At 38.2% G+C, this 19,767-nt stretch overlaps 2 protein-coding genes across 5 annotated transcripts in view; one reads left to right on the top strand and one right to left on the bottom strand.

Moving 5' to 3' along the window:
* Window positions 1-551: 551 nt before the first annotated feature.
* Window positions 552-16,542, top strand: LOC123762876 (uncharacterized). Of its 4 annotated transcripts, XM_045749618.2 has the most exons (6): window positions 1,783-2,554; window positions 3,513-3,587; window positions 4,307-4,507; window positions 5,373-5,461; window positions 8,703-8,921; window positions 13,119-16,542. In XM_045749618.2, the coding sequence occupies exons 3-6, from the start codon at window positions 4,312-4,314 to the stop codon at window positions 14,601-14,603; spliced, it is 1,989 nt and encodes a 662-aa protein (XP_045605574.1). In that variant the 5' UTR covers window positions 1,783-2,554; window positions 3,513-3,587; window positions 4,307-4,311; the 3' UTR covers window positions 14,604-16,542. The 4 variants fall into 4 exon arrangements, with proteins under 4 accessions (XP_045605583.1, XP_045605574.1, XP_045605590.1 ...); XM_045749627.2 differs by lacking the exons at window positions 1,783-2,554; window positions 3,513-3,587 and adding an exon at window positions 552-1,735; XM_045749634.2 differs by lacking the exon at window positions 3,513-3,587 and having other exon boundaries at window positions 1,783-2,209.
* A 2,206-nt stretch (window positions 16,543-18,748) lies between these two features.
* LOC123762894 (ligand of Numb protein X 2) overlaps window positions 18,749-19,767 on the bottom strand; it is an 84,133-nt gene continuing 83,114 nt past the window's right edge. Inside the window, exon 7 of the mRNA XM_045749656.2 lies at window positions 18,749-19,767. This exon is cut by the window's right edge and continues 8,835 nt beyond it. The gene's annotated coding sequence lies outside the window, so the exon portion shown is untranslated.

Here is a 19,767-nt window from a genome sequence, read left to right as displayed (position 1 = left end):
CTAGGTCAAAAAGCATTGCAAATAAAACTTCCAAATTCACCAGAGCGTCAGTCATACTACAACACTTGCAAAAGCCAAATTAAGAGTCCGAAAGGAAACGATTATTCAAAAAACTAAACAGACTTGTAATAACCATACATTAAAAAAGTATACAGATGCAATTGGTAATAAGCTACAAATCCCTTGGTGAGGTACCATTGTGTTTTGGGTTTCTAAACATGCCTTGAGGCCTTCAAACAGGCCTTCAACATTAGCTGTATGAAGTCCCTAAACTGGCTATCCGTAACAAAATAAATTCAATGTTGAATGTAATGAAACACCTCTTGCTCAGTGAAAGATTAAGATAAATATTGGCATTAGGCTTGGGTTCGGGGTGGGTCTATTTTCTGGTCATTGCTATTAAAATGCTTCCACCAAACAAGCTTCCACAAGCAGTGGAAAGTTCAGAACTGGCTCTGAACAGGGAGCCACCGAAGGGACCCCACCATAAAGGGTTTTATTACATTCAGTACTGGATTTCAGAGATGCTTCCTTGGAGGTTCCTCAAACTAACTCTCCACAGAGAACAAAGAAAGGATTATACCGTGGGAATAGGGAAGGAGCAGCAAGTAACCTTAAAGGAAATTAGCACAGAGTCACCCTGATTGTGTCCCCCGTCCCCCAAAACAGCCAAAAATCGGCCACAAAACACGGGCAAAGAACGCGAAGAAAACCACAAACTTATTGCCATCACGGACCCTTGAAGGCTGTAGGCCAGCTAAAATCAACCACCTTCACCTTGCTGATAACCGAATCTTGGAACAAAGAACCAGAGACACTATTGACTAAAGAGAATCCACCGCTGCCTGAGGACAACTTGAAAAGAAAAAAAAAAGAAAAAATGGCATTATAAATAAAAGATCGCGGATTAAAGGGAAACACATAGACACAAACACCCGACCCAGAAGCCAAAAGAAAGCACAGGAGAAGAATGAGCAGGCCGGAGCTAATGAAAGAAAACACGAGGATACCTATGAAAGGTAAAAAGACATCCAACGCCAACAAAAGAAAAAAGAGATCCCTTGTTGGCGGAGTTCCCTCCGCCAAAGACAAACGATGAGGCATCAAATGACGGTTGATATATAGCTAAAACAAAAAGGAAAGAAGGCGACGGTAACCGAGATCGAAGCTAAATGATGGAAAATGCAAAAGTAGTGCCAAGGTACTTCTCAAACTTAAATGAGACAGCGGGATTTTAAACGAAAAAAGTCCAAAGGCGAAGATCGGCGGAGAGCCTTTAACCATCGAAGAACATTTCCCTACTTATCCCCCATCATCTCAAAACGGACACATCTGGTTCCACGCTGAAGCGAACAGGACCATCCATGGGCAACTAACCGTATCGCAAACCCAACGGAAGAACTTCTTCGACAGTTCACTGCGTGGTCAACTCGCGAACTGTATGTGCCTCAATGACTAAAGAGGAAGAGGACTGAGCCGCAAGTTGATGAGCACAGGACACGAAAGCACCCGGAAACAGGTTGGGCACTGGAGGAGGCTCCACGGCCAGAACTGAATTCCTTAAAGCCGAAAGAGTAAAGAACTGACAAAGAAGCCATTGTGGGCAACAAGGATCCGAACTAAACGGTCTCGACGGTGGAGAAATGGGCGGCTCTGTAGAAAATGCGAAGTTGGCGCCTGGCTGCTCTGCCGGAGATCACTGTAAAAAGTTTTTTCCCGATGGGCTGAAATTTAGGTAAGGCTATTGCAATTTTGCCACTTTGCCGCAACTTCCTTTGACTATCCAGAATTCACAAAGTCTTATGCCTTATCCTGTGGGGGTCACTGGGTATCGATAGTCTTTCTGCTGGTTGTGTCTTACTGTGACTCCGGTGAGTCCCCAGAGTCACCACTCCGGGGACTCTAATACTAGGGGGGATCACCAAACATCTGCTTAAAAGTATATTTAACTGCCGCAAGGCACAATCAAATTTCCTCCGACAAGCTACGTTCGTATATCCGCAAGTTTTTTGCGTTTTACCCTACACAGGACCGCCTGGGCACACCTAAACACTTGTGTCCCCAAGATCAACGACAAAAGCTGATACACAAATATACGAAAGTGTTCCTATTTACGTAACCTCTGTGAACGAAGGTGTTATTTGTATGTGTGAAGGCTGCATGTGACGTGACCGCACTCCAGGGGCTTACCTGCGAGGCTCGCCACACTGTAAGTCATGACCCTTGGCACACCAGAATGCCACTGCTGTAATTCGTGACCTTTGGCACACCTGGAGGCCACCGCTGTAACTCTTGACCCTTTGACACATCTGGAGGCCACCGCTGTAACTCGTGACTCTTGATACATCAGGAAGTCGCTAAAAATTTTGCTTGGTGTGATGCATTTACTGAGGCGTACGTTAAGCTTGAGCACCGAGTGTGCTTCAGCGTCTGTGACTGATGAATTCATAAACTCCATTGCCAAGGTAGCCTAAGGCAGCCTAGTTGTATTAATGGGTGTTGACTGCTTGAGCAACCAAGTGGAGGGGCCAGCTACTGTTTATTTGCTTGACAGGTAAGCATGTTATTTGCATATGAGTTACGTCATATTGTTAACTGGCATTTTGCACAATTTCCAAATAATAGCATAGTTTACTCTATATTGTTAGAGTTAGAAGGGTTAGGTAAGGTTTGGTGTTTGACTCCCAATTGAGCATCCCAGGTGGGACAGATATGGTTGGGTACATGTCCTGTCATCTAATGCCTCAGTTCACCTAGCAGTAAATAGGTACCAGAGAGTTAAGTCAAACTGTTGTGGAGTTGCATCCTGGAGAGGGTCAGTAGTTTAACTTTAGAGGACCTTGATATAATAATAATTCATTGTGTCGGGGGACAGGAAACCAGAGTGTATTCATGAACATAATGTGTATATTCATAAACAGTGTATTTATAAACAGTCTCCAAGGTGTAGTGGTAAGATGCTCGCCTGCCATTTTGCGAGCGCTTTGTCCTGGGTTCGTATCTTTTTTTTGAGATATATACAAGAGTTGTTACATTCTTGTACAGCCACTAGTACGCGTAGCGTTTCGGGCAGGTCCCTGGAATACGATCCCCTGCCGCGAAGAATCGTTTTTTCATCCAAGTACACATTTTACTGTTGCGTTAAACAGAGGCTACAGTTAAGGAATTGCGCCCAGTAAATCCTCCCCGGCCAGGATACGAACCCATGACATAGCGCTCGCGGAACGCCAGGCGAGTGTCTTACCACTACACCACGGAGACTGTGAATCTTGGCCGGAGATCTTGGCCGGCAAGGATTTACTGGGCATCAGTTCTAAACTGTAGCCTCTGTTTAACCCAACAGTAAAATGGGTACCTGGTGGTTAAACGATTTGCCGGGTCCGTTTCCGGGAACATGGGATTAAGGACCTGCCCGAAATGCTATGCGTGCTAGTGGCTGTACAAGAATGTAAGAACTCTTGTTTATATAAATAAATACATTAGACTTATATCGAGGCCCCCTCCCCCTCTAGACCGAATTACTGACCGCACCCAGGATGCAACCCCACAACAAGCTGACTAACTCCTGAGTACCTACTTACTGCTAGGTGAGTTTTTCTTTTTTCTTTTTTTCACAGAAAGAAAATGTGCCCAATTATTTCTGTCCCACCTGGATTTCTCGATTGTGTCGAGAACGACCCTGACTGTATTACCAGGACCCTCATATAAGCCAAATTTGTGTACATAAACATGTTGCCTGTCTCCACAAAATGAATTATGTTAAAATCCATTGACAAATTATCTTGGGTTCTAAAGGATATACTGATAAAGTATCCAATAATACTATTTTAGGCTAATCTGTATGCATTTTCTAAATTTTGAAATGCACTGTAGGTTGTCTGCCCTTGTGAACATATACACTTGATGTCAAATGACTTCAGAATCGTATCAAAAGTCCATGCAGTCATTAGAGGCCTAGCCTATCATGCATTTTAAATTTTGAAGTACTGTATATTGAACAAGCTCAAGAATTTATATTGTATAACAAGCATAGACCTAGTCTAAAGTTTTGGCATACTAGTGACTATACAAAACTGTACTTATCCTAGCCTAATTGTCTATATAACTTACCTGATTTACCTGAGGGCCACTAACCATGCAGGTCGGCGTTCAATTCCCGACCGTTCAAGTGGTTGGACACTTCCGTTCCCACATCCCATCCCAAAATCCTTATCCTAACCCCGTTCTAAGTGCTATATAGTCGTAATGACTTGGTGCTTCCCCCGATAAAACCTTCTTGCCATAATAATTTGTGTTTTTATCTAAGGATTTATGCCTTGGGATGAGTCGGAGATCTGTCGAACACTTGCAACACTTCTTAGAATGGCACCCCGGGAAGAAGAAATGGTCATACCATCCCACACCCCTAAACGCTTGGAAGAACAAGCTTTGGAGAAATTTATTAGTTTGGTGTTGCAGCATTCCATCCCTCCTTCACTGCATAGTACAAAATTCCTTCAACTACAAGGTAAATTAGAAAAAAATACTGTAATCAATTATGCCATCCAAAAGCTTATTTTAGGATTTTTAATTTATGCACCCCCCAGCCATCCTCCCATCTCCTTACTCCTTCCCATCCCCCTACTCCTTCCCATCCCCTTCCCCATCCATCTACCCCTCCCCATCTCCCTTCCCTTTCCCACCCCCACCACCATCTTTTCCCTTCCACTTCCAATACCTTCCCACCACCACCATGTTTTCCCTTCCACCTTCAATACCTTCCCACCCCCACCACCATTCCCTCTCCATTTTCCTTCCCCCTCCTCTCTCTTTCCCCCCTCCTCTTTCCCCCCTCCTCTCCCTTTCCCCCCCTCCTCTCCCTTTCCCCCCTCCTCTCCCTTTCCCCCCCTCCTCTCCCTTTCCCCCCCTCCTCTCTCTTTACTCCCAATTTCCCTGCCCCCCCTTTCTCTCTATCAAGATGCTTGCAAAAAAAAAAAAAAGGCAGATTTTTTTTTTTTTTTTTTTTTTTTTTTTAAAGCAATGTACTGCTATCCTATTCTGTATGAAGGATTACAGAGTGCAGATAAAAAATTAGTTATAAGTTCATCTAATATCCCCATCTCGCAGGATAGTTAGTCGTACATGGATTCAAGAGAGAACATAAAATGCGAGGCTGATCTATTAGCCTGTAATAGCAAAATCTGGGTTAAGTACAAGAACAAGCTTAGGTATGCACAGTAATGTACTGTTACCCTATTCGATATGAAGAGATTACAGAGTGCCATTGACAAAGTATGTTGGAATAATGTACTCTCTCTTGTATGTTTGTGTTAGTATGTCAGTTTCTAAATAAATATGTACAGTATGCTAGTCTTAATTTTAATCCTTTGCAGAGTTCTCCATTGTACACGAACACAGTAGCAAATTGGACAAGATTCTGACATCAGGACCAGAGCAAATTCGTGATAAAACTCTGTTGTTGGTAAGCTTCTGATAAAACATCTTCTGCTCTTTTAGAGCATCTGAGTATTTACAGTGTTTTGATATTGTAATTATCTTTGTTTATTATATATAATGTATGTATGTATGCATTTATATATGTATGTATATACCTGTATGTATATATAATGTATTTATTTCTTGTTTATTTTTACACTAACATATCCTTCTGCATTCCTTTATTTATGTTCTTCATTTTTTTGCATTAGCAGTGCTTTTCAAAGACTTTAAATTTACAATATATGTAATTCTAATTTTATTTTTATTCATTTATATCAAATTTGTTAAACTGGCTTCTTGATGCAACATCACATAATAATTGAACAGTGAAAATTTAGATGTTATTTTGTTTTCATATATGTTTAGTAATTTGTAAAAATTCTGTACCCAACTTTGGATATAAAATGGAATGTAATCTAGAACATTTGATTTTTTTTATCTTTGTGAAAGGCAAAGTTGTCCTCTATACATTGCAGGGTTACAAAAAAAAGTGAATATTATATCAGCTGTTTTACATAAATGAGAGCCAATGCATCTTTGTCAGAGATGTGTAATATAGATTGTTCGATTACTTCGAGAAGGTGTAGACTTTTTACTGTACCCTGACAGAAGGACAGTACTGTAAATTTACTACTGTACAGCAGTTAACAGTACATGTTTGAGATAGCTTATGGGTTGAAGAATGGCAAAATAGTATCGAGACATTGTGGGCCATATGTCCAGGCTGGAGGCAGTCTGTTGTTGAGATGATTGTGAGACATTATTCCTTGTTTAGCTATACTGGAATTGCCTGGACTTGGCAGTTCGTGTTATTTTATACTCGTCCACCTATGATGTGTAGCCCACTGCTGTTTGCTGATTGGCTGAGGAGAAACAACTTACTGTGGATATCAGTGCAACATCTGTAAGTAATACTCCTAAGTCGTAGGAGTAGCAGTGATCGGTGCTGTGGGTGCTGTTATAGCTGCTGTAGTACTCCCACTTCCCAGTGAGAAGAGACATCTCCGTAGAGGAAAAATAATGTTGTTGCTCCCTGGGTTACTGGTAGAGCAGTTAGATCCAGTAACAGAGGTAGGCAACATGTGAACCGTCTTGTGCAGTGGGACCATAAGTGAGTAGGAGTAGTAGAAATAGTAGCAGTAGGAGAGATAAGAGTATGGTCATCCCCTCCTGTGGGGTCAGTGGCAAAGCAGCCGAGTTCTTTACTGGTGGCAGGCAGCATGTGAACAGGCCTGTGCCTTGGAATCATGGAAGGCAGCACTGTGAAGCAGATGTCATGCAGTGCTGAGGTGTTGAGGATGGGACAAGGCTTGGTGGTGGCTACGGCTAGTCAAAGTGGTCAGGGCAGTGAGAGTGAGTCACTGGAGAGCTGTTGGTCCTGTTTTGTCCTGACTGAGATGAAGAGTTTTCAGGGTGCTGAGGCTCCAGTAGTAGATGCATCTGATGAGGGGGCCACGGTGGGAGCAAAAGCTCGAAGGTCAGCAAATGTGGTGAAAGCCAGGAAGCTTTAGTGGCAGGAAGCTTTGCATCCGTCAAGGAGAATACCGCAGGACTTCTGAGTTCCTGTGTAGAGCTGGTCGGCGAAGGTGGCCAATTGTTACAATGGAGTGCCATTGTCCATTGGGAAACAATGAAGGCTGCTAGTGCATCTGGAACAACATATGACCACAGTGGGGGGTAGGGCTGGAAGCTGTAAGTGGAGACCCTGTCGATGAGTCTTAATGTAACTGCAGCAGCATAGTTAGGATTTTTTATCTGAAGTGAGGTCATTGGAACTGGAGATACTGTATAAATAAATTCCCTTTAAATTATGTGAATTATTGAGTAGGAGCTTTCCCCGATGTGAGAGCTGTGCTTAGAACAAGGGTGCGAGTCTTTGTAAAGTCTCTATATCTTCTGAATCTGCAAGAAATTCTCAACATTTTGGAGGCTTGGGAGTTGTAAAGTAGGTGGTTTTAAAGCCAATTTAGCAGTGATGCAAATACCTAAGATATTGATAAAGAATTGAGGTTGAAAATAATAGATTTCAAAGTGAAGCTATTAGGCTGATCAGCAGAAGATTTCTGTACAGTATTGTAATAGTCAAATCTTTGTTTTACTGGAAATTAATTTGACATAGTGGGAAGGATGCCACAGGGAAATGGAATTTAGATTGCACATAAGAAAATTGGACTGCAAAGTGTGAAAGGGCACACCGGAGTTAAAGTACTCTTAAGAGTGGATAATATTAGATGAACTGTAAAGGTCATGAGAACCACTTACAACTGTGATAGATTTAATTTTGAGAAATTTCCCAGAGGAGTATGTGGAGTAGAAAGGCAAAAAGCTGGCATTTTGTTAACAAAGATGATGCATTATAATCACAAGGATTGGATTAACCAGATATTAATAGGATAAGAATGATCACCTCTAGAACAAGTTGAGATGGTGTTTATCAACATCATAAGGTCTGTACTGTCACACCATGGCCACTTCTACCTTCTTACCTGTATCAATTAATCATATGGCCTAAGGCCATAATTATGTTGAAGATGATTGAAGAGAATGTGCATTCCTCCATGGGTGAATATTCATGTATGGTATTCTGTCTTCAGTTGTCATTGAACATGGATATCAGTGAAAATCTCTTTTCTGTGGAAGGATCTCTTGAAGTCACCTAGTCCATCAATCTAGTGGAACATTTTCACTAGATTGGATTGAGTTGCTAAACCACTTCCCAAGCAACTTCCTCAGCCAACATCTTGACTCTGCCAACACTTCGATTCTTGCCAACATGTTGCATGAGAGAAGTTGCAACATGCATGTTGCAAACTCGAGCTGCAGTACTGTATTCCATTGGCGTCTACATTCGCCATCTCCATTTTTCCTATCATGTCTCGTACCAATTAATGCAGATTTTGAAACAGGCAATGTATGATTTTATAATTAGCCTTAATATTTATTTGCAGATACACATTTCTTATTTTTTGGTTTATCGATCAAGAATTCTATTCATAATACATCTGTTATTTTTTGTAAATATTTTAAATTCCTTGTTTTAAAAATTCTTAGTTTCCAAATTCTTTGAACAATAGTTATCTTTTCATTAACATATTTTCTAATGTTATACAGTATAGTCATTTTGGCAAAACACTATGATAATTACTTCTTGCTGTGAAGGCAAACTTTTTCATAATTTTTTTAAGAATTTTTAAATACAATGCAGTGTTTCTTTCAACCTCCAGACACATCTCCAGCAATTGAAGCATTGGTGGGAAAATAATGAGTGGCTTGGTAAACAGAATTCAGAAATTCGAAGGCACATAAAAGAGGGCTTCACCATATATCTAGAACTAGTGGATCCACATTGCGAGTTTCCGCTCTTTAGATTTTTGCTCCAACTTATATTTTCAACAAGAGTTCTTGGGGCCACTGATGCTGCAGAGTTTCCAGATAACCCAAAGGTTAGTACTGTAGTTCATTTTTATTATTTATTGATTGTGGTAGGTACTACAATAATTTTGTTCACTTTCAGTTGTTTATAACTGTAAAGATCAGTGCCTCAAATTAAAGCTGATCACATCTTTTAGCATAGGGAACCGTGTTCACCACTTTGTAGTGCAACTGGCTTCTCATTCCATGTAGTATAGGGGGTTGGGCAATTAGGCTAGTGACCCATCTCTTAACATTTATCTCTATTTACAACAAATTTAGTAGTTTTCTTTTTGATATCTAGAAAATCTCAAATGTATTCTTACACTTTTTTTTTTCTGTGGGGTCAGTGCTTCTTTACTTCATGATAGTGGCAAATGGGGATTATGATAATGAATTAAAGTTCTAAAATTAGTGCTGGTAAAGATACCAAAATGTTGACCGATACCAATATTGCTTTGTTAATCAATGCTCTGATACCGATATTTAATATGTTTTTCTGTGTTAGAATGTATTATAACATAACAATGCTTCTCATGATCTCAGTTTGGAAATTAAGTAAGTACAGTAGTGAAATAGTAAATTACAGTAATAACACTCGGTAATTATATAAATTAATCTTAGCACAACTGTTCTTGCAGAGTTCACTAAATGAAACTCTTAAATAGAGTTCCCAGCAGTGATTAATGATTTAGTAATGCTAAAACAAAATCCATAGTTACTTTTTATAAGCTAACTCAGTCTTGGAGTGGTTCAGGTCATGATGCCTTATATTCCCTCCATGTTCAGTTTGAAATAAAACCATGAGTGTGCTTTAAAGAATTTGATACCTCCCTGCATAGTACAATGTTGCATCACATCACATGTTGCATTGCTTAGGTTGTAAGGCGAGACCACAGAGCTAAAGTTGAACTTCTGCAACCACAATTAAGTGAATGCCAAACAGCAGGAGGGTGTGAGAAGGGTAGAAGAAGTCGGTGGGTGTAAGATGGGTGGGAAAGGGGGTGATGGGACAGAAATAAGCTGGGCATGAATAGGTAGGGGCAAGTGTGGGTTGGATTATCTTCCTCAACTCAGGATTTTCTTCCCCAATCTTCCTCAACTATGATTGGTTGAGGAAGGAGTACTTTCCTAATTGTACTTCCTGGGGTTGAGCTTTGGCACTTTGGTCCTGCCATTCAGCCATCAATCGACTGATCAGCAGGTTCTGGAGCCTATTGGGCTCTGTCATATGTGCATTTGATGCTGTGTATGGAGTTTGCTTCAGCTACTTCAGTTTATAGTCCAGTCTATTTGTTCAATATTTTTTTTTTTTTTTTTTTTTTTATTTCTAATGTCACTGTAGCTCATTGAGTACATAGTTTCCATCTCTGTCCCCTTGCTTATGTACATTCCATTCCAAATAAACTGTCCTTATCTACCCTCTCAATTCCCCTGAGAATTTTATATTGTTATCATATCTTCCTTAACTCTTCTGTATTCCAGTGATGTGAGGTTTAAGTTCTTTATTTTTTACTCATAATTCCTCCCTCTGGTAAAGAAGGGATGATTGATCATCAATCATTACTGTTCAACCATGTTCACTGAACAGTAATTGTAAGCCTGGTTGTAGTCCAGTTGCCATATTGTCTTCCAGTGGAAAAATAATAGGGAAAAGCTTAGGATAAGGTGTAGGAGGGAGAGCTTAAAGCCTGTTATCAAGGGTCAGAACTAATTTTCTCTTATACCTGCCTGTGTAAAAAATTAAAGTAATTGAAGTACAGTATTGTATTGGCTGAAATATTTATTGGTATGAATACTGCAAAAATCTGTGTATTCTGTACCACTGATAACAATACAGCTGTACAACTCAAAAAATTATTTCATTGTGCAACTTAATGCAATCTATATGGCGTGCTTTGTGAGGCATGTCAAGACCTCGCAAAAAGGCCAAGGAGCTAGGGAAGCTCAATAGCTTGCCTGAGAAGAAAACTAAAAAGCATAAGTACAACAAACTAGTGACACTTTTAAGGAAATTAGGCACCCCAAGGTAAAAGATTATTGCTGTTGGATGTACAGTATACTATAACCGTGTTGCAGCTCCCCATCACCGAATGGTAGCCCAGATCACTTCGGTCTCAGGCAGCCTGCCCCTTCACTCTTCTGCCTGGTGCTTTTCATGTGCTTTTAGTCAAGTGGTGCTAGCTTTCCCTGGAACATTTGTTCTGCTTGGGACCATTGTTTTGTTTTAATTTATGCTTCATGATTGTGTTTTATGCCACCCACATTGAGTGTGCCCTAATATTCCATTGCACTCCAACTGTGACAACAATTACTCTCTGGTGTCTGCCTGGTTTCTCTTATGCTATACTCCAGGAGAGATGTCTGCCCTGAGGAGCTGTGGTTTCCTCCTCCATGAGCTCACTCCTTTTGAATCACCTTGCATCTGGGCAGTGCATAAGACTTTTTTCTCTCTCTCTACTGGAGCCTCTTGATGGAAAGAGACAGATAGCTCTTGGGCTGTGGGCTATTCATGTAAAAGAGCTGCTTGTTGTGCATGACCCAGCTCCTGGGGCATGTTGGGGCCCCTCACACTTTAGCCAAAGGATGCTTATGGCCTCTCTCTTGCCCTAAGTTATGGTTTGGTTATTGCTTTGAGGGAGATGTTTCCCTTGTGCCAGGCATTCATTATTGACAGGTTGTTCTGGTATTTCTCCATAATTTCATGTCATAAAATTAAAATATTGTACAGTGAAATTTGCCCATGAAGTGTGGTAAAAACTAGTGCATGTATGCTAACTCATTTAATATAGCTCCAGTCAAATTTGTAATGATTTTTGTAGATAAATGCATTACTGGAAAAAAATTGGTGCACTGGAAAAAAAACAATTATGTGTTTTGTTTTATTTTGATTTGGCATTGTTTTTGTTCACTGAGGTATGTGTCCTGTTTCCTTTGTAAATGAGCTTTCAAGGCTGGGGTGTGGGAAATAACCTAGATGTGATGAAATATTTTTACTCACACAGGTTTTCTTGGTAGTTGCCCATTATAAAATAGATTGAAATTAAAACTTCTCTTAGTAAAATTGACCCATAGTGTGTGGGAAATTTTAGGGCATGACCTTCTTTGATATTGGTGTGATATTGGTATTACAGGGTAACACAAAATAACAGAAAGAGTTAGTGCCTTATGAATGCCATCGAGCATATTTAAAACAAAATTATTTGGGTAATTTTCATTTTGAAATTTACTTGGAAAAAATGTATAAAATTTGATAATAAATAGCCAGAATAAGGGCAAATTTCTGGTAATCAGATTTTTCACCATTCTTCTGGATTAGAGCTGAAATGATGTACAGTAATCTGGATTTTGGAGGTACAATCAGATCTTCTTATAGAAGGAAAACATGTGAAGGATATACAGTAGGAATTATGATATCAATCAACCTAATGTTTAAGCAGCATAAACAAGAAAACATACCATCAGCCAGACTAGATTTGATCCAAAGAGAAAGAATCACACCACAGCACTTCTACTTTTTAAGTCACTTATGTTGTCTTGTTGTTAGACAACACAAGTGCTTGACTTGCATTCTCTTTGATAGCTGGAGAAATACTGTATCTGAAATAGAAGGAATAAAGAGAATATATTGGACATTCATAGATACAGTAAAGCACCCAAATTACTGTCTCAAAACATTCATAATATTTTCTTGTGAATAGAGACAAGAGAGAGATATATCGTAATATATACATGGAAGACTGAAAGACCAGGTCCCATATATACACAATCAAATAAGATACTCGAGAGCAAAAGATATAGGAAATGCTACTATACAAACCCAGTGAAGACTAGAGGTTTCATAAGGACAATTGGAAAACACTATATGAATATCAAAGACCCATGGCTTTCAAACCTCCTACCCAATATAAGAAATATTGCCAGAACACAAGTAGAGGTTTCTCGAGAGGCAATTGGGGTACGTTTCTGTTGGAAGTGCCAGATCTGTCCTGTTGCAATGGATACATAGGCTTAAGCAACAACCTTAGAAATCAAGTACAGTGAAATCACCCAACAAGCTTGGGTGATAACTGTCATTAAAACTGTTATTGCCACTTATGGTATATTTTTGCAATGGCTAGAGACAATAGTATCACTGAAGTCAAGTCAGATAATGAAGTCAACTGATGCACTATCATTTATTTTATAAAATATAAAATCAATGCAGTATGTGTATATATTCATTACAGATGCAGATAGAACTCCAGCGAAATAGATGCCCAGTGTTTGCTGAAGTTTTGAAGTCTTTGAAACCATTTGGAATAGAAGAATTATCAACTGAACACATTATCTTTGGAAATGTTGAACCTTGGATTATTGTTGTAGAAAATTCCCCATTCCTGAAGAAAGTACACTTGCGTAAAAACATTTGTGAAGAGATCCTTCTGTGCATAGGACAGCACTGCCCTTTGATAGACACATTTATAGTAGAGCAGTTCTTTGGCAGACTAATGGTTCCAGTTGATTGTTTATACAAAACATTTTTCTCTGGATTAGATTATGAAAGGGTTAATACTATTGCTGGCAGTGAAAGCCATTTAAGCAGGCAAAAATACATATCCTTTCCAAGGCTCAAGTGTGTTGACATGGGTGATAGAAGAAAATTTAAAAAGGTTGTTAAAAGGCAGTCTTTTACAGAATTTTTGTATAATCTAATGTTATTTTACCCCAATATAACCAGTATATCTTGCCATACCATGCAGCCTTTTATGCCTCTGTTACCTGTGAGTTTACCTCAGCATTGCTCCTTTATGACCTACAACATTAAGCACATTGACCTCATTGGTTTAATGTCTTTCATACATTATTGTATACCTGAGACTATATTGCAACCTAATGGAAATATTGATGCAAAATCTATCATTTTAAAATTTAGGAAGTTGCAGCATTTAACACTATGTCATTGTGCTAGTGTTCATACAAGTGATGATAATATTATGGAGTATGCTAGATTTGCCGAGATCTGGATACCAATGTTCGGATGTAAGAACTTAACGATTCATGTACCATTTAGTCCTTCTGAGGACATCAGAAATGGTGAATTTCTTTCTTTGTATATACCCCTTTTTAGTAGAATAGGACCGAGCTTAAGTGCATTACATTTTCATTTGTATACAAGTATAAATTTAAATGAAATATGCCAGCTCATATCTCTGTGCCCCAATCTTGAGCTTCTGGAAATAAGGTTACTTTCAGAAGTGAACGTATTTAGTGAAACAAACTTTCATATCAAAAGACTATCAAGATTAACTTCATTAAGCTTTGCCAGTGTTGCTGTTCAGAATATAAGTACTAGTATTATTAACACACTAGCAGAGAAATTGATTACAGCTTCTCCCATCTTGACTAGTATGGAGCTCATGTTGGCATATAGACCATGTGCATGGCTGATGGAGATAGCGGGTAACAAAATGCTTGATGGAATAAAGACATTACGACTCAGTTTTAATGCCCGTTCTGTTAGCAAGTGGGTCCCCAACCAGCCACTCAACCATGTGGATACTTCATTTTATATCTTATTAATAGAACTCCTACCAAATCTTGAGGTATTGATGCTTGGCATGATTCACAATGTTGTATTTACTCAAATAAGATCTATATATCGCACATCTAACCTTAAGATAATTGCAAGAGGTAAACCATATATTGGCTATGCTCTACAAACTCCTATTTAAATAAAATTTAAGAAGAAAATATAGAGCTTTTGTTTTTTAACTAATATTTGCAGTTTGTAACATAACACTGACATCATAGTTAATCAGAATGTATATTCATATTGGTTATTTAGTACTGATTTATGATCAACTATTATTTATCTCAAGATAACTAAAGGAGTCTTTAGGGCAGTTCTCTAAGCTTCATATGCTCCTTGCAGCAAGGATGGGAAATGGCCTTAGCTTAATTACATATCGGTCACACAAGACTAACACAGAGGCACTAATAGAGAGGAAACCTGCTCCTTAATGTCAGAATTGTATTGTTTCACTCAGTCATCTCCTGGTTGAATGTTCCAATTTGAAGATGATTGGAAAATTTATTTACCAAAGTTTCATAGTCTGTCTCCTTTGACATAGGTTAACTGATGACTTTCTGCTTCTGTAATAGCATCCTTAGTAATGTTTAGGAATTTTTGCTTCTTCTGTGACATGCAAAGTGTGTTATAGTCATACTGGTTTTGAATATTTTTTTATAATAAGGTCAAATCTTATAAAAGTAAGTTAAGTTGTTAAAAGGTTGTGATTCAGGAAATGAACTTTAATACCATTACAGTATGGCAGTAGCTATGCACATTTCAATTTGACTAATATTAAATTTGTATCTGTTTCAAGTTATGTTAATGGTCAAGTTGCTGTTGAATATTTTTCTTGGCATTGTTGCATTAAATTATTAACTAGAAATTGCAATTGGTTGATGTCCAAACCACACATCAGAAAATGAAGAAATTACAATGTTTTGGTCTGTCGTGGACCATTATCAAGTCGTGACACTACTTGATAATGGTCCATTTCAGACCAAAACTTCATCGTTTCTTCAGTTTCTGATGTGTGGTTTGGACATCATATCTTCAGCCACATTACTGTGACTCATTGTCTGCCATTGTTTGAGATTCAAGTAGGTAATACTAAGTACTGTAAACAAATATTCGTGCTTCCTTTATTAGATTGAGGTTAATATAAAATTTGCAGTCACTTGTCATGCTTGACATATACTGTATATTTATTGATCTTTGAGGGTAACCAGGTAAGGAATATGAAACAGCATAAATGTGACAAAAACAGTGTTACATTTTTAATGATACAAGATACACAAGACTCCAGAGTCGGTGCCAGTTCACTTTGGAGTGGGAGCTGTGCTAGCAGATGCCATCAAATGATGGTTGAGGTGGCAGGGTGTCTTCTAGTAAGGTGAGGTATTGAACATGGTTTTCTTAGTTGAGGAGCTGATGAAAGATTGAATGCTGGGAATCAGTGCTCACCCCATTTATAGTAATCTTGGGTTGACTTGGTATTAAAGAGAGAACCTACAGGTACAGTGTCAATACAGTGTGGGTTGGGTAGTACAACTGTGTTGTGCTGTAGTTGGTACATATATGTTGACACAGGTAGTATTATCTAAATAGAATCTAGCTTCTCTATACTGTTGTATCATCAACAGATCTCTCCCATATGTACTTTATCACTTCTTATCTCCATGGTAAAGCATCAAGGTACCTGTACCACAGTGTAGCACCAGGGGTATCTGTACCACAGTGTAGCACCAGGGGTATTTGTACCACAGTGTAGTACCATGGGTACCTGTACTGCAATGTAGCACCAGGGGTACCTGTACCACAGTGTAGCACTAGGGGTACCTGTACTGCAGTGTAGCACCAGGGGTATCTGTACTACAGTGTAGCACCAGGGGTATTTGTACCACAGTATAGCACCAGGTGTACCTGTACTGCAGTGTAGCAGCAGGGCACCTGTACCATCTTGTATCTGAATCCCAGCTTTACTTGTTATAATTTCAATTTTTTTTGTATTATTTACTTAATGTATTTTTGTATATTTAGGTGGATTTATGTACAGAATTATGTATACTGTAAATATATAAATAAATGTGTTAAATATTTTACTATGCATCTGTAATTATTGGGTATGGTGTTAGAAGTGTGACATCTTTGCCATTCCTACACACACTGACTTGGTACTAATTTGATCTGCCTTAAAAATACCTAACCACTTGGACTTGGTCGGAACAGCAATGGTCTAACTTGTAGGTCAGTGATCAATCTCCAATGATGCAAGATGTTGGACACCATTTCTTCCCTCCGTCCTATTCCATTTTATTCGTCCTTGTATCCTTCCAAGTGCTGTACAGTTGAACTGGCATAGTGCTTTTTTCTGATGATTACTTTTCCTGCCTCAAATGTAAGGTACAATAAATTTGTCATAACTTATATATTATATACTGTAATTTTTTTATTGATCTTCATGAGGGTTATGTTTCTGGAAAATTGCATGCCGAGTAAACTTGGTTTCATAATAGAGAAAAATAGATTTGGTTCCAGAGACCTTAAAAATTCCACTTTTTGTTTTCTACTTTAATAAAATGCATGTTCCTGTGCATGTGTGTTAAAGGTTCTGGATGCTATCATAAAACAAAAAAATAGTCCAAAAGTGTTCAGAGCACAAGATGTTTGTCAGAAATCATGAGGGTGGACACGGGTGTGGCATGAGTGGTAAGATGCATTAAGCACCAAAACATTAAACAATGTTGCATTATGTTCTGTGACACCTTGCATCTGGCCCAACCAGTCCTTGTATATAGTTCAAATATTCATACACTATCAAATTTGACTAAGTTTGTGCCATTTAATTTTTGGATGGCTGAATCCTTTGCTGCATACTCTTAACTTGGGCAGTTAAACAAATATTCTTGTATCCCTGAATTTGCAGATCAAATGTTGATGGTACTGTATACAGTTTAAAAAAACAATTAAATAAGTTCCCGAATAGAGTTCATAATGCACAAACAACGAAAAATTCAAAGCTAACTGGCAAGTGTCATTGCCCATTAAATGTCATTATCATCATTTATTCTATCCATTACTATCCTAATTATTGTTATTTATACTGGTATTTTTATTTTCATGGAAGAGTACCTGTAGTTATATCTATAGAGTTAGTACTTGAATTTTGTATTGATCATTAGCATTTTAAGTAACTGTATTCAAGAGTTTCTAGATATTCAAAATACCAGTGTGAGAGCAGGCTGACAAGGTAATCGATGTCAAATACAGTACAGTAGTTATATTCAATGAAGATTTTGAGAGGAGTGGTGTATTGAAACAGTGAGAAAGCAAAGTTTCCAATTGTCCTTAAAATTATGATATTCCACCAGGAGTTGAGTGACTGTTGTGCCACACTGCACTTACAACAGTACTAGAACGAGTACACAGCAGTTCCCAGGATAATGTCTCTTCCCCCCCTTCCCCCCTCCCCCCCCCAAAAAAAAGTGATTCCACCCCTCTTATTTCCCCATCTCCCCCATTTTTCCACTTCTCCCTACCCTCCTCTCTTTATCCCCTTCTTTCGTGTCTGGCTTCCAACCTTGAATAGACAGATATTTTCACATATGTATGTATTTATATACTGTATATATATAATAAGGGTACCACCTCTGGTGCAATTGTAGGGACCCATAACCTGGGAGAAGAAAACAAAGAGTAAGCAGAGAAAACCTTGTGGATTCTCACTGAACACTTTAAATTAATATTTTCTTCTCCTCCCACCCCCTGTTCTTTTTTTTTTGTGTGTGTGTATGTATAATAATAATAATATATATAATATATATATATATATATATGTATATATATATGTATAATATATATATATATATATATATATATATATATATATATATATATATATATATATATATATATATATATATATATATATATATATATATTATACAGTATATAATATATATCTCTGGGTTTCTTTCCTTCATTTTACCCTATTAATCTCTTCCCCTCCCCTCGGTCCCCCACTTTGCTCTCTCCCTCTTCCCCACTCTCAAAAAAATTAATTTTGACAACTCCAGGGAAGAGTGGAATTTGAGAAGCATATTTGACCATTTGCACTCCTGGAGATAAATTTGCCTAAGGCTATTTACAGGGCTTTGAAAGCCTACCTTTATTGCAAATAACTTTTTTGTTTTACCCACAAATAGTTCATGTTTTGTAAGTTAGGAATATTATTTGAGTTGGAATTAATTGCCACACAACCCCCCACTAGTCACATTTCCTTGTGCTTCATGGGAAATAAAACAAAAGTTTATTGCTTTCAATAAAAATCATCATTTATTGTTTATACACTGGAGTACAAAATATTTATCACTCGTACTATCAATTAATTAGTCAAGGCCTGTGTCAAGAACTGCAGTCATGGTTAACAAGTGAGTTTCACAATCCTCAGCTCCTATAATGTATGCATACATACATACATGCATGCATACCTCCATATCATCTTTGCTTATCAGAACTATGCAATAAAAATTTAGATTAAAAAGTCTGCTACCTGTTTCAGAAGTATTAATTTGATTAAATCAGTGCCTAAATTAAATTTGACCAATAACACATGATTTATTACTTCAAATAAATTTCTTGTAAGATTTTTAATGGTCTTGTCATGATGGATCAGTAGTTATGGTAAACAACGACACTTAACAAGGTGCGCCTTTAATTTGATAAAATTCTATAGAATTTTGAACTTATATCAAATCAACTATTGAAGCTAACATGCTCAAAATGCTGTTCAATACTGGCTTCTCCTTTTTAATTGTCTTTGTTTACCAATTTCCTAACAGTTTCCCAATCACTTAACAAGTAGTTATTCATTGTCAGATAATCGTTTAATTGAGAAATGACTGTTTAGGAATAATTGCTCAACACATCACTATTGCTAGCAGGAGTTACACCCATGTTCTAACACGTCTTCAAGAGCCATCGGGTTTATATTTTGTTTTCTATAGTCTGGGACAGGAAACCTGTTAGGCTTATTGAGGTCTCCATAAGCCAATTACTGACCTTTTCCCCAGGATGCAACCCACAACAGTTGTCTATCTCCTGCTAGTTGAACCTAGGCAACAGGTGAAAGGTAACGTTGCCAAAGACTTGTGTTTTGTGATAGAAATTAAAGTCGGGACCTTTCAGCTGTGACCTGACTGCACTTACCATACAATAAATCTCACTGAGCAGTCACATTACAGAATTCAAACTGGCTTTTAAGGTTTTCCAGTCCAAAAATAACATATTAAGGAACAAGATAATATCCCATAGCTAATTATATATAT

This window comes from Procambarus clarkii, chromosome 5 (genome assembly GCF_040958095.1).
Source record: "Procambarus clarkii isolate CNS0578487 chromosome 5, FALCON_Pclarkii_2.0, whole genome shotgun sequence".
Taxonomy (NCBI): Eukaryota; Metazoa; Arthropoda; class Malacostraca; order Decapoda; family Cambaridae; genus Procambarus; species Procambarus clarkii.
Note: the sequence above shows the minus strand (reverse complement) of the source record. Positions and strands in the feature narration are given on the sequence as shown.

What these genes read in the sequence shown, in the direction of transcription:
- LOC123762876 (XM_045749627.2), top strand. Translation starts at nt 4,312, where the DNA reads ATGCCTTGGGATGAGTCGGAGATCTGTCGAACACTTGCAACACTTCTT. An exon ending in GTGATAAAACTCTGTTGTTG is followed by an intron (nt 5,462 to 8,702) that starts GTAAGCTTCTGA and finishes TTCAACCTCCAG; the next exon opens with ACACATCTCCAGCAATTGAA. An exon ending in AGTTTCCAGATAACCCAAAG is followed by an intron (nt 8,922 to 13,118) that starts GTTAGTACTGTA and finishes TATTCATTACAG; the next exon opens with ATGCAGATAGAACTCCAGCG.